This window comes from Mauremys reevesii, linkage group 2, assembly GCF_016161935.1.
Source record: "Mauremys reevesii isolate NIE-2019 linkage group 2, ASM1616193v1, whole genome shotgun sequence".
NCBI lineage: Eukaryota > Metazoa > Chordata > Testudines > Geoemydidae > Mauremys > Mauremys reevesii.
The window spans coordinates 271,909,121-271,926,136 of record NC_052624.1 but is presented as its reverse complement, the minus strand read 5'-3'; the positions used below and the strand labels follow the sequence as shown (position 1 = coordinate 271,926,136).

Below are 17,016 nucleotides of genomic sequence, written 5' to 3'. Positions count from 1 at the left end.
TATGAGGGTCCTCTAAAATCCCTGCTGTATTGCGACTGGACGTCAGGGCTAGCACATGCTCCAGTGACGGCCATTGTTGCCTGGAATGTTAGTGACTGGCCTTTTCTTCTCTCTGCCGGTATTTGGGCTTGACACCACTTTTGGAGAATTTTAAATAGATTTTTTTTTACATTTGCAAGCAACAGCCAGCAGTCAATGCAGCTGTGAAGCCTGGGTCAAAACATTTTCCACTCCATTCATGTACACTCGTCAGTGGAGTGGATAATAATGTGATGAACCAGATTCTCCCATAGGCTATGCCGTCTTTACACTATGCTGGAAGTGTAGTGTGGGTATAAATTACATTTACTCACAGCTGCTCCAAGAGCCCTCAGTGTAAATGAGAACAGGGCTCAAAGAGTTTAGCTTTGCCTCTTGGTAACAGTATGGAGAGGGGCATCATGCCCTTCATGGCTGTGCATGGAGGGCTCCACCAGGCATGGATCCCTGGTGGAAGGAAGGGGGTCAGATACCTCCCTGGCACCATTTTTCATCTCTTGTCCTTTCCTTATGCAATTGCTCCCTGGAACTGAGTGAGTGGGAAAGAGAAGAGGCACAACCTTCCTCCTCCAGCCCTGCAGAGCTTACCTGGAAACAACAGTGAAGTCTGGGGCTGCATTATCCTTCCTGCAGAACCGTGATGTGGCGGAGATCTGCTTGGAGTCCATGACCTCACATTGCCAAGGTTCCAGGGATTGGGATCCGAGCTGCACCAGAGGTATAGGGGCGCCACAAGAATGTTTCTGGCCTAGATCCCTAGGAATCCCCACGAGACCTGGGCAGGCCCCCTGAGTTTATTGTATGGGCAAAGCTTGGATCCCACCCAATGGAATGACATGAGGAGAGTTCTGCAGTAATTCTTTTCCCCTTAAGCCCTCCCCCTGGATTTTACTATAGGTAGCCCGGGATGTTCTTCAGGCTGATCGCAGCTACTGTGGTTACTTTAATGAAGTGACTCTGGACTAACATTGGTATAACTGAGACCAAAACTTGGCCCAGAGTCTTATCAAAGGACATGACCCTGAGGCCTTATCAACAAAAGGAAAATCAGTACCCATTTTCCAGCTTAGAGAATGCAAATACCTGAAATCTTGTCTATGCCCAGGCCTAATCCACTGGTAGCCACAGTGTAGCTACACCATTGCTGAATGTACTAATTCTCCTAGCCTATAAGCCCCCTTTGAGCATTAAACTGCTGGCACAATGAGGCATGTCTTTGATGCTCTTTTAACATGTTCCACCATCCCTGGTGCACCAATGCCAACAGGCAGGTTGTTTAAGTCATGACATCTGAGCAACATGGCTCAATATAGATACATTTGATCATATAGGCACTAACAATGAAGGGGAACCTCTGGCCCTCATTAATGGATGGAAGTCTGCTATAGCAGAAAATCCTGCCTGTTTAAAAGTCTCTAAATATAGTAGGATAAACAAAAGCAACTTAATCCTGACTTTGAGAAACAGATGTTACATTGGCACTGGATGGAAGATTCTCCTTTATTTTAAAACCTCTGTAAAATCAGAGCAGTGGTTCACTCCAGCATTCGGCCAATTTAATTGGCTATTTCAGAGTAATCGTGGTAATGTGCCAAGTCAGCAAAGATGTCGTTGGGGTTCTTGCAACTCAGGTTGCAAAAGCAGGCGTTGATCCACATGATTTTCCGGAAAAATCCAGTTCCATCCGGGCACTCAAACCTCACTTCAATAGTCTTCGACTTGTACGGAGAGCAGCACCTGTTGTCTGTGCAGACACCACAGTATTTTGGCCTGTATGTACTTTTGCTCACGCAGCCCGATATGGTGTAGTTCATTGGTTCATCTGCCCTATACACGGCCAAGCATTTCTTCCCAGGCTAGATTGGGAGAGAGGACAGACAGAGAGGCAAAGATTAATTTTCATTGCTCGGTACTCCCAGATACAACTTTGTCCCCTGTAGGCAGCACTTTCCTGAGGGTGGCAGTAAATATGGTCAAAAATAGAAAACAATTAGTGAAAAATGTTAACATTTCCAAATGGTTTCAAATTCGCAGGATTAAAAACAAGTTCACATTTCAAATATTTTGTTTTTAATTCCAATTTTTTAAATTTCTTTTTCTCACCCATCCCTCAGAGTGTGATAATACCTATGATTCATTCCTTTTCGTTTTTTCATTTTTTCCCCCTTCCTTTTTTCACTCTAATTTTTCTAAACTTCTCCTACTTTGGAAAAATGACCGATTTATTTTTTTTTTTGCTTCTCAGATACTTTTCCAAAGTTGGAGAAATTTTGAAAAGTTCAAGTAGGAAAAGGAAAACATGAAGAGACAAAAAAGAAACTCAACACCTCAACTCTCCTCATTTTGAACATTTTTCAGCTTTTGAAAAAAACAAAATTTGAGTCAAAGCTAAACAAGCATTTGTTTCATTTCAGATTTTCCCACAGAAAACAATTGAACATTTTAGTCAAAGTATCTTTTCTCATGAAAAAACTAGCTTTTGTTAAAAAGCAATGGGAAAATTTCTCATACTGATACATTTCTACCAACTCTAATTAGCAGAGTGAGGTTAGAATTGCCACACCAAATACCGCCCTATGCAGAGAGCCAACACCCTTTAATCCTGCATAAACCCTCATTTCAACGTATGAACATAGGCACTTGCCGATGGTTGAATGTTTTTTTGCAACATTTCTCAAGAAAAAAAAGCACATATTTTGTTTCAAGCCGCTTTAAGGCCCAAAAATCTACCTGCTCAAAAGTTGTTCACAAAATGGCAATTTTTGCCTCAGAGCATGAAAATCTTTTCATGTGTTATTGCAAAGACAAATCAATGGAAAGTCTTCAGTGATGAAATCCTGACATTTTCTGCTGTAAACTGGGGCCATACCCCTTGAGTGTGGAAAAAAGTATTCACCGCTCGTTTTGAGTTTCACAACGCAGAAAAATCAAAGTAAAATGTAAAATCCCCTCTAATTTCAAGGATTTTTAACTCCATCGCCCCACCCCCACCACTTTCTCACAGAATATTCCACACACCTGTCTCTTGCAGGTGCTCCAGATTTACATGCATGGACTTACAAACTCACTCGTGACAGGCTGGATGCTTCCAAATGGCAGAGTTTACTCCAGTGGTTCTCAGCCTATTTACTATTGTGGGCCACAGATGCAGATGTCTCTGTGTTATGTGGGCTGCACCCACACTATATATATACTACTTGTATGGCCCTGAGGATGTCACATGGGCTGCAGCTGTGTGTGATTGGGCCACAAGTGGCCCATGGGCTGTGGGATGAGAACCACTGCAGAGAGCACTGCATCACCACTTTCCTGCTAGCCCAGTCGCAGGCACATCTCAATGAGTGGCTAGCATGCTACTCTCATCTGTAGGGAGTTCCTGGCAGAAAGTAAATCTTCCCACAGTGGGAGTTATTTCCATCCTGCAATGGAAGAATAGGATCCCTACTGGTCCAGAGAGGAGAAATTACACCTATCTGCACCAGCCAGAGTGTATTTAGGCCACAGGCTGCAATTGCTAATCAGCAGGTCGGTGTTTCCTTATTCTCCATCCCATTGACCTTATTTCACTCTTCAACAAGTAGCTCTCAGTGCCCCGCACCTGGGCAGGGAGGGGCAACCAACCAGCGAACTAAAAGGCGAGCAGTGAAATGGGCCCACCTTAATGTGTTTGGTTATATCCACCTCACAGGGCCGCATGTTGCAGAGGCGACTCTCTTTCACGAGCCGGCACTGGTCGTTGTCATTGGAGATTCTCGTCGAGATCCCCAGTCCGCAGGTTTTCGAGCAGAGGCTCCAGGCTGAGGTGTGAATGATGCAGTTTTTCTGCCAGGATTCAGTCTCTCCTTCGTAAGCTACGGACCAAATTCATATGACATCATTTTACCTCCCAAACATCCTTTCTATGGTTATGTCTACACTACCCGCTGGATCGGCGGGTAGCGATCGGTTCGGGATCGATATTATATCGCGCTCAAACTGAGCGCGATATGATCGATCCCAACGACCGCGGCGTTCGCTCGAACGAACTCCACCAGGGCGAGCGCGGGGGGCGGAGGCGCGGGGGCGCGCGTCCGCCGTGAGGGGAAGGTGGGGAGGAGGAGGGAAGTAACGCTTTCACTTCAGCTTAGCGCTAGTTGTCTCTCTCTCTCCCGACCCCGCCCCCCTCCCCCCCCCCCCTCAGCTCACTCTCTAGGCCAGGGCGGCGGCTCAGCAGGGCTAGCAGCGCCCCCAGCCCGCCAGGCCGCCAGTCCGGCGGTCCAGGGCCTATGCGGCAGGCTGGTCATGGATGGTCCGCTGTGGCGGTGGACCCGCCTCTCGCACTGCGGAAGGCCGGAGGACGCCCGCCTCCCCGCCCCCCGCCCCGCCCGCCGCCCGCGCGCGGGCGGCGCTGCGCGCCTGGGGGGCCGCCCTGGACTGCCAGGCCAATACACTGAATGACAATTACATCAAATGGAAAGGGCTCCGTTTTCCTGCTCCACGCTGGTCGTTCAGCCCAGGTGACCTCCTAGATTGTGACATCTTTGGGACAGGAGTTGCCTCCTTTATTTGTCTGTAAAGTACTTAGCAGAATGGGGCTCTGGTCCAAGACTGGGGCTCCCACATTCTACCACAATACGAACAATTAACAATGGAAACACGCACCAGTCAGCGTAGGAGTGAGATAAGATTTGAGCTTATTGTGAAAGTTTATTTCTGTACCAATTCAGCTGACTCAGGGAATGGTCCGCAGTCTTTGTGGAGGGCTGGAGTGGCCCAGAGCCTTTCATTTGTAGATAGGGCTGAGGGAATAGGCCAAAGAGAACTTAGAAGGCTCTCAGATTTACGGTGGGCTCAGGGTTTAATGTATTCGCAACCCTTAGCTCAGGTTTCCACGCAGTTTGCAGAACTGGGGCTGGTCTTATCTGTAATACAGGACAGCCTCCAGGCCCCAACAGAGAGAGAAGCCCCATTGTGCTGTACAAACACAAAGCAAGAGACAGTCCCTGCCCTGATGAATGTATTTTCTAAATAGACAAGACAGACAAAGGCTGTATTAGGAGAACTAAGTGACTTGCCCAAGGCCACACAAGGAGTTGGACAGAAGCACGATTTGAACCCAGATTTAGAGACCCATCCAGGAACTTAATCACACTTTTGGGGGGTTCAAGGTTTGATGAAAAGGAAGGACACTAGTCCAATCCATAGGAAACCTGGACTCAAGTCCTTGGTCCACCACAGATTTCCTGTGTGACTTTCGGCAAGTCCCTTAGCTTCTCTGTGCCTCAGTTCTCCATCTGTACAATGGGGATAATAGCACTATGCTACCTCACCGGGTGTTATGAGGATAAATACACTACTAAAGACAGTGAGGTGTCTGGCTGCCATGGTAACGGGGGTTATCAGTACCTAAGGTAGCTTCGGGCAGTCATCTCTCCGCCTGTTTTCTCAGCTAACATGCTTTAGCTGGTGCTTGTACAATCCAGCCTTTTATGGCAGGATGCTCCATGCATTCCAGAGAGCGGGTTAGTCTGACATGGTGATGTTGCAATGCAATGGGAGTGCGGCACAGCTACACCGCTTCATGCGTCAGCAGCAGATTGCAGTAGCACAAGGGTTAATTGGAGGGGGGAGCCCCATACTGCAGTTTGGACCCACGCTGTCCTGAAGTCTGCAGGGAGTTCAGATTATGGGGTGTACATTAGGCCAATATAGTGATAGGCACCAATCCCAATCCAGATTGTCTCAACATTCAGGGCTGCATGGCTTTGGAATGGGCATGTTTCTGGGTATGTCTACACTGGAGTAGGAGGTGTAATTTCTGATGGAGCTCGTGTGCTAAGAATTGGTGCGCAGCCATGGCAGCGCGAGCAGCGGGAGGGGCTCGTTGCACCTGTACGGTTCTGTCCGAGCCCCTAGGCCCCTGTGTTGACAAATTCTTGGATTCAGATGCCTAAGCCTGACTGTGACATGGGCGCAGTTAAACGAGCAAGAGGTCTATTGCACTTTCCCAGCGCTAGAAGTATTAGCTTCAGTGACAGCTCCCCTTTCCCCTCCCTCAGCTTTTGCTGTGGTGAATGCAACTGTCAGTAGCACTTGGGCATTTTGCAGAAACCTGTCCAGCAGCTGTGCTACAGCAGTGGCCTGCACGTAACCCACTCTGCAGGGTGCGTTACACAGCACGCTCTCTGCCTGATTCACAGAGGATAGGAGCCTGCTGCAGCTGCCAACTAGGGGGACTTAATTTTTTAGTTCAAGCTGCAGAGGCTGACGCTTTAGCTCTGGCAGTCCCGGGTTCCATTCCCCGTGATGACCAAGGTGATGCCCATTAACCCCACACGCACACTCTACCTGCGGCGGAGATATGTCGTGGAGATGTCTTCCTGATCTTCTTTGAGTCATCACAGATCCACTGCTCACAGCACTTGCCTGCTATCTTAATTTGCTTTGGGTTCGGGCACCAGACGAGCGGGGGGCGTGAGTTGGTGCACAACGGCAGGCAGCCCACAACCCCATTAATGCATGTGCAATTGTACTTGCAATTGGGCTGGAAGGTCTCCCCGTTTTTATACCGGATTCCATTAAGGACACAGCCCACGCCCACAATTTCTAAAAGGGGGGGCAGGGAAGAGAGAGAGAGAGAGAACACCATGAAGATCATGAACGGTATTCAGAATAACCAGTTTTTTTAATGGGGAACTCCCCAGACTGACAGGGCCAAAATGTAAGTGCCAGCACCATTCTGCTGCAGAACAAAGCATGTCCGTATAATTTTAGGCCTTATTATTACTAATAGGGTAGCTCCCCCTTATGAAGCACGAATGTGGCAGTGTCTTTCTCGGAAATCTGAACAATATATTTTATTCCTTGTTGGATCTGCCAGGAGTCACACATGCATTCACAAAGCTTTTCTTTGAGTTTCAAGTTCCCCTTACAAACAAGCAAACAGACACAAAAGGACTGTAAAAATGATCCAGAAAATTGCAGCTTATAACTGCATAGTTTGGGGCTCTGATGGCTGAGTGCTCTATTCTTTTATAGGACGTGAAGGAATTCCCAAACTGAGAGCTGGGAACAATAGAACTACAGAGTTTTACCTGGCCTCGTGAATGCTCCGCGCAACTCTTACACGAACAAATCAACACAGATGCTCTCGGAAACAGGGCAAAGTTCTGAGCTGGCAATGAAAAGCAGCCTTAGGCACGTTGTGGGAACGCTCTCATTCTGTAATGAAGGGTAGCTCTACAAGGCTCTGATCGGAATCAGTTGGCAGTCAAGGGCTTGTAATATTAAGTTAAAACTGCAATTTCATAATTGGCCACAGGGAGGCAGTGTGCTACATAAAGCATTGCTGTCTCCCTTCTAGTCTCTTCATTGATGAAGATAGTCGCAAAGCAAGAATATCACAAAGTTTTAATGTTGGTTAAAGATGGGCCTGAACCAAACCTCACTTCAACTGCCAGGTGATTTGAAACTTTAGATTCACATTTTGCAAAAGCCTCTTATTTTTAGAGTGGATTGAACAAAATCCCTGAATCCAACGTCCCCCATCTCCCCTCAATTTGAGTTGTTGGAAATCCAAATCCAGATTCAAGATGCTGTGTCCTGTGCCCACCTGCAGTTCTGAAGAGGGTGTTTCTGAGTGAGAGCACAGAGACAAAACTCAGCCAGAGAATTCCAGCGATACGCTGCAGTCCTTGCATACACACTATCGGGGAGCAAGTCCGTGGCTTCAATTTGCTGGGGGATTTGTTGCAAACCTCCTCCCCACCGATTTATGCAAGCTCACACCGCCCTGTACCCCTCACACTCAGAGCTTCATTTGGAGTGATCCCAAAGCTCAAACAGAAAAACCCATCCAGACCCTCAGAATCTTGAGGGTTTTGACTTGAAACCACATGCAGTCACTGCGTTTTCCATAGGTTTCACCTCAAACTCATCCCAACACCCGTATATCTCCTTCAGGTGTTATATTATTCTAAGATTATACTATATACATTGGACGGACATGACTGATCACATACATAATACTCTCAATGAGCAGGGACAGGTGCTGCTGCTGAATAAGGAGCTCTGCATGGCCTTTGCGTAGAAGGGCCGATTCTTGGAACGTGCTGAGTGAGGTTAGTCCCCAGGGTCCCCAGTCCTCTGAAGGTGTTCGCAGTCAAGCTGGAAGGCCGTATCGAGAGGGATCCTGCAGGGGTTAGTCCTGAGTGCGGTTCTGTTCAATATCTTCATCAATGATTTAGATAATGGCATGAGAGTACACTTATAAAGTTTGTGGATGATACCAAGCTGGGAGGGGTTGCAAGTGCTTTAGAGGATAGATTGAAATTCAAAATGATGTGGACAAACTGGAGAAATGGTCTCTGGGGGGGAGGAGAGATGCAGACAAAGGCCAGGGTGGAGGCGCAAGGTAAAAAGTCTGGGGACCACTGCGTTAACCTCTGAGGATAGGACAAGAAGCAATGGGCTTCAACTGCAGCAAGGGAAGTTTAGGTTGGACATTAGGAAAAACTTCCTAACTGTCAGGGTGGATAAGCACTGGAATAAATTGCCTAGGGAGGTTGTGGAATCTCCGTCATTGGAGGTTTTTAAGAACAGGTTAGACAAACACCTGTTAGGAATGGTCCTGCCTTGAGTGCAGGAGACTGGATTAGATGACCTACTTCCAGTCCTACACTGCTATGATTCTATGTTAATAGACAAGTCTCGGGTACATTCAGAGCAATAGGAGCTGCCAATGCTGTTTATCTAAGCCAAAAATATATGTACATCACTTACGTGCACATACTCCTATTTCGTACCTAGGTCTGTCTCCACTGTAGTCACAGTACAAGCCCCTGTGGAAGTCGCAGGTATCAGCCTCCGTGCAGTTCTCTCCAATCTGTTTGGCACACGCCTTGCAGCACTCGCAGCCGTCGGTGATCAGGCTGACCCCTGCTGGGCACTGAGGGGGCCACTTGGGACACTCGCATGGCCACTTACAGTACTGAGTCCGTGTGTAGCCCTCAGTCACGACGGTGACGGCAGGGGGCATGGTGGTGGAGTCCTGGGACACAGCCTACAAATGAACAAACAAGGCTCACAGTCCTTTCAAGAAGGGCTTTGAAAGGTTTATCCGTTAATTAACCCATGTCAAGTTCAAAGGGACCGAGAAGGAATGAAGGGATCACAGCAAAGCGCTATGGAGTGGACCTCATTTGGAAAGCAGCCACCTCCCTCTTGTTGTGTAATCTCCATCACCAGCCTTGGGTAGAGGGTCAGGAAGCCCCCAGCTTGGATGGCCTCATCTGAGCGATGCTCAGCCTTTTCCACATTGAGACCCTTCTCCGACCCAGCTGGGATGTCTCTCCATTTAGCAATTGGAGAAGGGCAAAGATGTGACCCCCTGACACCTCTTCATGATCTGAAGGTCAAGGAGCCCTGGCTTATATGAAACTCCTGGGCCTACTACTGAGCTGGGGCTCCTGTGAGGACAGGCTGGTCGCCTGAGATCCCTGCCATTTTTCATTTACAGTAAGGCTACACATCTCCCCTTGTACAGTAGTTCAAGACTTCAGCCTCCAATATTGACCCGCCATGGCAAGTGCATTGGCTAGTGAGAGGGGAAGATATGTTCGTTCATTCTCTGTTACCCAAATATTTGGTTCTTGTTTTACCATGCTGGTTTGACCATGCTGGTCCACGAATTTCTAGATAACATGCCCCCCCCTCCCCGCCGCCCCACGTCCCAAATGTAAAACAAGTCACAGACAATCAAATTCCTTGGCAGCATCCTACATCTATGTGGCTTTGATTTACTCTTGCTGTAACAGTTACTTTAAATCCTATGGGTGGGGTCCATGAAGATACGTAAGTCCCATTGACAGACACCACTGCGATCCACAAAACTCTGCTTGTGCTGCTACTTGGCACCCAAGTTTTTCCTCTGGGAATGCCTGGGTGCCTATCTCCTGCCTGAGCATGCGCACTGCTGCCTCACTTCAGGTATCCAGACCTATCTCCCACCTGAGCCCCAGAGCTATTCATAAGCCAGGAAAGATGGGTGTTTGGCCAGTGAAGTAACATGTAGGGGCCCAACCTGGTAGGCAGACAACCCCCCTCAGAGCCTTTAGCCCAGTGGGTAGGATACTCAGCCAGGATGTGGACGACCCCCTCGCCCCCTCTCAGTTCAAGTCTCCTCGCTTCTCGAGGGGGAGAAGGGATTTGAACTGGGATCTACCACATCTCAAATGAGTGCCCTAGTCATGGGGGCTATAGGATATTCTGGTGTAGGGCTTCCTCACTCTTCCCTATTAAAGCTGTTCCACTTTAGCTAAACAAGTCAACAATTACATATCATTTGGGCCAGTGAAAATGACTCTGTAGGCCAGTGGTTAGAGCACTAACTCCCTTTTTCCCCAGAGAAAGAAGGAATAGAACTAGGAGTCGCTCACACCCTAGGTGAGCACCTTACCCCTGGGCTAATGGCTATACCGGATGCAGGGACGGCTCCAGGCACCAGCATTCCAAGCAGGTGCTTGGGGCGGCAATCTGCAAGGGGCGGCAGGCCCAGTGTTTTTGCCCCCAAGCAGCGCGCTGAATTGCCACCACGGACGGCGGGGGCAGTCCATGCGCCGTTAGGGCTGCAGGCGCATTTCCGTAGCAGCAGCAATTCGGCGGCAGCTTCTATGCTTCTGAAGACAGAAGCTGCCTCCGAATTGCTGCCGCCGCGGAAACGCGTGTGCCGCCCTAATGGCACACAGACTGCCCCCGCCGTCCGCATTGGCAATTCGGCACGCTGCTTGGGGGCAAAAACAGTAGAGCCGGCCCTGACAGGACGCTGTTCACCACCCCCACTGTTTTGTTTTGGGTCCTTCGTACAACTTGGGTGACCAACTGCCTGTCTTCTCCTGATTCAGGGGAGGCATCTCCCTGCAGCCTAGGCTTAGGCGCCTATCTGCAGGAGAGGGGTGGGGCTTAGTAGACCGCGATGGCTTTGTGAAGTGCAGTCTGAGATGCCTTGTATAGGGAGCCTAGCTGCCTAACTCAGGCTTTGTGGATTACAGTGGTTTCCTGTGAGTCCTTTTGTGGCGCTGGGCCTGTGTGACTTAGACCCTTATTCATCCGTGTCAGTGTCAAAAGTACCAGAGGTGTATTGCAGCCATCTCTGCCTAGCTGTGATTCACACTGAAGTCAGGTTGCTGTCACAATTGCATATTCCTCTTTGCTGGGCTCTTGAGGCACTCACACAGCACCCGATGTTGCCTTGTTTTCTCTTTTCCCCTTCAGGCTCCACAAAGAGCCGCTGGGACATTAAAGAGGCATCAGCCCCTGCCTCTTGCACATGGCTGAAATGCCCTGCACGTTGGAATAGCCAAGTATCATTGTTTGGAGAGGTCCCCAAGTTACTGGGCGTACGCAGACCTCCCAAAATGGGCCATGCTGAGGCAACAGATCGTGCAGTGAAGGTGCTGCCAGGGTTCCATTTCCCAACCTCCCCCTCCCTTACAGGTAAGAGTTGGACCAATATCCTGTGAGTGTGTAAAACCGAGAGTCTGTAAGCCTTCCTACAGCCAAGAAGAGGAGGGTGACATCACTTTCCTCAAGCAGGAGAGAGGATGGGGTATGGAGGAGATGGGTGTAAATCTCGACACTGGTCTATTATATAATGATGTGTCGCTGCAGTAATGTATTAATGTAACATCACATTGCAATGAGATATCTGGTTGTCCTGAGAGTATGGAGGTGCCCTCGGCTACTACAGTAGTTGAATGTTTCCTCAGCTGTTACAAGGTGGAAGATCACTGCACTAAGGTACTCAAGAGAGAATCAGAACAGGAGACAGTCAATGAAGAGGCTGTGAAAAAGGATTTGTGCTGCAAAGTTAAGCCTTGAGAGACTGCTGCATGGCACATTAAGTGCCGCTATCCCATAGAACTTTAATGACAAATATCTAATATATCCCAGCCCGCTCTACTTTCCATTTGAAAAGACATATTAATTACCACTATTACCAACGCTGACAATTACAGAAGTTCCAAATCCCAGCCAACCCTTTGGTAAAGAAACTCTGCACGGCTGTCTGTGGCCTACAGATTGCTCTCTTCCTTGCTCTCCAACTTACTGATCTTAGCGAGTTGCCTTCTCAAACAGCCCGTTGGCATCTACCTGTTTAGTTCTCTTCTGTTTCATCACTACACATGGTGGCTTTGTAAAAACATCTCCCATCAATCAGAACTGGACAAGATCCACTGGACCTGGCTGTTAGTGGCCTCCAAACCCAGCCTCCATTTGCGCACATGCCAATTTGCAAATGCTTTCCAAGCAGCTCGACACACAAATGCGCTGTTGGAAAGGTGTGTGCATGTGCACAGAACGTCACTGGCACAAGGGAAGGGCAGGGTAAGGAAACCAGGCACTTGTGCCCATCTAGCCCAGTCCCGTACCGATTGTTCCCTACGTATATTCCTGTTTCAAATGCCTCAGGTACAGATGATTGAAAAACAGTTTTGTCAAAAAAAATTCCCAATCAGAAAATGCCAATTTGGCAAAACTGAACTTTGCTGCGGAAAGGGTGAGTTTTGATGAATTTCTCAACTCAAAACATATTTTGGAGAAATGTTCCAAAATTGTGGAAACAAAAACTTCCTTTTTTTTTTCTGGTTCACAGTCACTTTTTGTTTAGAAATTGAAGCTAAACCATTGGGGCTTTTAAAATTGAAACAAACAAGCTTATCAATTGACCAGAACCACTTGGGTTTTTTTTTAAACCCTTCAGAATTTCAGTTCACAGAAGTTTGAGATTTTGACTTTTCATCCCAATCTGGAAGGGGAAAATTTTCAAAATCTCAAAAATTTTATGGGAGAGGAAAACTATTTCCCCAACCAGCCCTAGCTTTAAGTAATGGATCGTCCACTACTCCTCTAGAGAGACAGACAATCCCACAGCTAAAGCCATCTCACTGTTAGGAGAGTTTCCTAAAGAGTAACACCAAACTCTCCCATCCCTTGCATCTCATTACTCCACATTATGGACTTTGGCCCACCCTAAGTAAGTCTTTTCTCTCTTTGGGGTAATTTGTTTGCCAGGGTAGCCTGTTCATGATCTCAGGATTTATTAAACACTTATAAGTCTGTTGTAGAGATATGTGAATATACATATACGTACCTTAGACATTAGTTATGCTTTATTTCGAGGCCCAAACAGTTAACACATCACTAATCACAGTCACTATATGCAATGTGTTTGCTCTGGGCCCAATTCCCATTTCTACTAACATCCCTTTACACTGCTATGCTCTTAGAGCCGGTATAAATTACATTTAAACCCGTGCAAATAAAATATAAAATATGCCAGAGTGGCATCAAAGCAAAAATGAAAAAACAAAACAAAGCAGGCCCTTACTTTAGCACTGCCTATTCCAACCTGAATAGTTTCGATATGTACAGCGAGCTATCACCTAACCAGAGAAAATCCTTTCAAATGAGATAAGCCTATTTGCATTGTTGTTAATCATTAGAACTGTTAATGATCAAATCCAGGTATAAAAAGAACCTTTACAGCAATTTAATGAGTGCATTATCACAGCACAACCCTATAAGCAAATGCATTTGCAGTGATTGCTGCCAAGCGATTGCTGGTTTAGACAAGAGGGAGGCAGCAGATTGGCTGACAAAGGTTTCATCCTGTGCAGCTATGAAGCTACAGCTCAGTCAACATAAATAGCAAAGGGGAAAACAAACAAAAAACCCGCAAACCATAGTTCTGCTGTTTTTAGTTCACAGAAGATCAGTTTTATGTTATAATTTGTGCACGCCCCCTCTCTTTGTCCCCCACAGTGGGGCATTAAAAATGTCCACCTCTGACAATAGGTATCACATAGGGGCATCATAGTTTCTGGCCATCCTTAGGATAGGAAATAACTGGGGTGGCTCCTAGCATCAGATGTGGAGCTGAAGCATATGTAATTGTTTGCTCAGATGCCATCAGTAAAATACAGCTTATGCTGGAATTCCTTCAGAGCTCTAAGAACTCCTTGATGCATGAATGTGCTGGAAAAGATGCATTAGCAGCGGATCTGAGCACAGGCTCCAGTTCCTGGGAATCTGGAGATGCTATGTCAGATTCAGGAGAATCTATCCATAAGGTAGGTAGATACAGCAGAACCTCAGAGTTACGGACACCTCAGAATGGAGATTGTTCGTAACTCTGAAATGTCCGTAACTCTGAACAAAACATTATGGTGGTTCTTTCAAAAGTTTACAACTGAACATTTACTTAATACAGTTTTGAAACTTTACTTTGCGGAAGAAAAATGCTGCTTTTCTTTAGTTGTTTACATTTAACACAGTACTGTACTGTATTGGTGCTTCTTTTTTTTTGTCTCTGCTGCTGCCTGATTGTGTACTTCCAGTTCCAAATGAGGTGTGCGGTTGACTGGTGAGTTCATAACTCTGTTATTCATAACTCTGAGGTTTGACTGCAAATACGAGGTTGAGTTAAGTACATCAGTCTCCAAAGACAATCATGTGGTGGAGGCGCTGGCCTGGGACAAAGGAGAGGCTGCCAGCTTTCTGCCTGATCTTGAGCAAATCACTTCAATCTCTCTGCCTTGGCTCCCTCTCTGTAAAATGGGGCTGTTAATAATGCTCCTGTACCTCTCAAGGATGTTGTGAAGATAAATCCACCAATGTATGTGAGGTGGTGATGTAACCTGTGCTAACGCAAGGTGGCTCTGGCTAGGCCACAGATAGAGCTTTGAGTCTGCTAATGTGTCTGAAGTTGTCCTGAGTGACAGAGATCCACAGCAGTTCAGTTCTCCATATAAGACACAACTCCCCTGCTCAGGCTGTAGATTCCTAGCATTTTAGGCCAGAGGGAACCATTAGGTCATCTAATCTGACCAGCTGTGTAACACGGGCCACAGAATTTCACCCAGTCACCAGGGTTGTTTACAGGACTCAAACCGGGGACCTATGAATGTGAAAGCATGACCAGAGCCGTTAACTTGAAGCCAGTAGCAGACTTTTAAACCTCACTATGCCATTACAGGGGGACAGAACTGCATTGTGTTAGGGTGGGCTCAGTGGCATAGCCAGGTGGAGGGAACAGGGGGAGCAATAAAAAAAAAGGCACTCACCCGGCGGCGCTCCGGGTCTTTGGCGGTGGGCCTTTCACTCGCTCCGGGTGTCTTCAGCGGCACTGAAGGTCCTGCCGCCAAAGTGCCGCCGAAGACCCAGAGCGCCACTGAGTGAGTAAAATAAAAGCGCCTCATTGGGTGGTGTTTTTTTTTTTTTTTTAATCGCTCCCCGGGTGAGTAATAAGGTGCCAAGAAATTGACAAGGCACCACTTCTGGTCAGTGGGGGAGTGGCCGCTCCCCCGCTCCCACCCTAGCTACGCTACTGTGTGGGCTACAGTCTGATTCAGGGCTCAGGTAGTAATGGAATGCTCCAGAACACTGTTCTGACACTTTCTGGGAGAGCCATAATGGCGTTACAGTACGTCTGGTACTATCACTTACTGGAAGTGTGTTCCAACACTTCTTTTTTTTTAGGACAGGAGCACTGATCTGCTGCTACAGTTATACTTCCTGTGAGGAATTACGGTAGAACCTCAGAGTTATAAACAGAGCTACGAACTGACCAGTCAACCACACGCCTCGTTTGGAATTGGAAGTATGCAATCAGGCAGCAGCAGAAGGGGAAAAAAGCCAATACGGCACAGTACGGTGTTAAATGCGAACTACTAAAAAGTAAAGGGAAAGTTTTAAAAAAAAAGATTGGACAAGATAAGGAAATTGTTTCTGTGCGTCTTTCATTTAAATTAAGATGTTTACAAGCAGCATCTTTCATCTGCGCTGTAAAGTTTCAAAGCTGTATTAAGTCAATGTTCAGTTGTAAACTTTTGAAAAAACAACCATAATGTTTTGTTCAGAGTTACGGACATTTCAGAGTTACGAACAATCTCCATTCTGAGGTGTTCATAACGCTGAGGTTCTGCTGTCACTATGACACTCTGACTACCTTTCCCAACCTGAAGAAGAGCTCTGTGTAGCTCAAAAGCTTGTCTCTCACCACCAGAAGTTGGTCCAATAAAAGATATTCCCTCAGGTGCCATGTCTCTCTAGAGACTGATGTCAAACAACAGAACAGGTATCTTCCTCCTATTGCCCCAAAACATACCTCAACCTTACCATGAAAGAACCAACTCTGGGACCAGCCTCCAGCCCATACAGGTGCTGCAGCAAATTATCTATAATGCATTTAAGCATTTATTCAAATACCCATCCCTGTAGCATTTGAGAAATATAAAGGATGCCATTCAGTCCCCACATTGGGGGCGTGTTTTGTGATGCAGACAATGACCTACTAATAACAGCTGTGGCTAGATACGGTGGGTAGTGACACTTTATGAACACCTCGACAGACAGAACTCCTTTCACATATGCCACCCAACAGGCACCATGATGGTTCTGACTTTCATTCATTGCCATATTTTGATTTTAAAAAAATATAACATAACATAATTTCAGATGCTAGTTGAGGTTTTAGAAATCTCTTCATTAGACCATCAGTACATGCTGTGTCCATAAGATTGGATTACAGAGCGATTTAAAAAGGCAGGCTATGAGGTTGACTCCAAAGTCCCAAAGGGCTGAGTTCTTTGTCAAGAATATTCTGGAACTCCCAGAATGCCAAAAGCAATTTGTGTTTTCAGCTTTCAGTAATTATTTTGCATGATTACTCTCCAATCCTGTAGTCTGGGAATATGTCATCTTGGATGCACAGGAGAAAATATTTCAACACTAGTTATTTATGATGACTTCTAATTTTATTTCTTCCAAGTTACCAGCCTGTGCTCCTGTAAGGAAAACACAAGGCGCCTCTCACCCTGTTATGGCTGATAATTCTCTGTTAAGGTCACTCATGACTTCTATTTGGCAGGCTCCAACTGCCTTTTGCACCTGCAGAGAATAACACATCTCCAGCCAACAACAGCTAGTATTTAATATGTA

At 46.8% G+C, this 17,016-nt stretch overlaps 1 protein-coding gene across 3 annotated transcripts in view; it reads right to left on the bottom strand.

The window, feature by feature from the left end:
• Positions 1-1,571: 1,571 nt before the first annotated feature.
• The window catches only part of CCN4 (cellular communication network factor 4), an 85,870-nt gene continuing 70,425 nt past the window's right edge, over positions 1,572-17,016 (bottom strand). For all 3 annotated transcript variants that reach the window (XM_039525372.1, XM_039525373.1, XM_039525371.1), the window contains exons 2-5: positions 8,800-9,079; positions 6,367-6,624; positions 3,697-3,890; positions 1,572-1,895 (exon numbers count right to left, since the gene is read on the bottom strand). In XM_039525372.1, the coding sequence (XP_039381306.1) occupies positions 1,596-1,895; positions 3,697-3,890; positions 6,367-6,624; positions 8,800-9,079 (1,032 nt within the window). In that variant the 3' untranslated portion in view covers positions 1,572-1,595. The remainder of the gene's footprint in view (positions 1,896-3,696; positions 3,891-6,366; positions 6,625-8,799; positions 9,080-17,016) is intronic.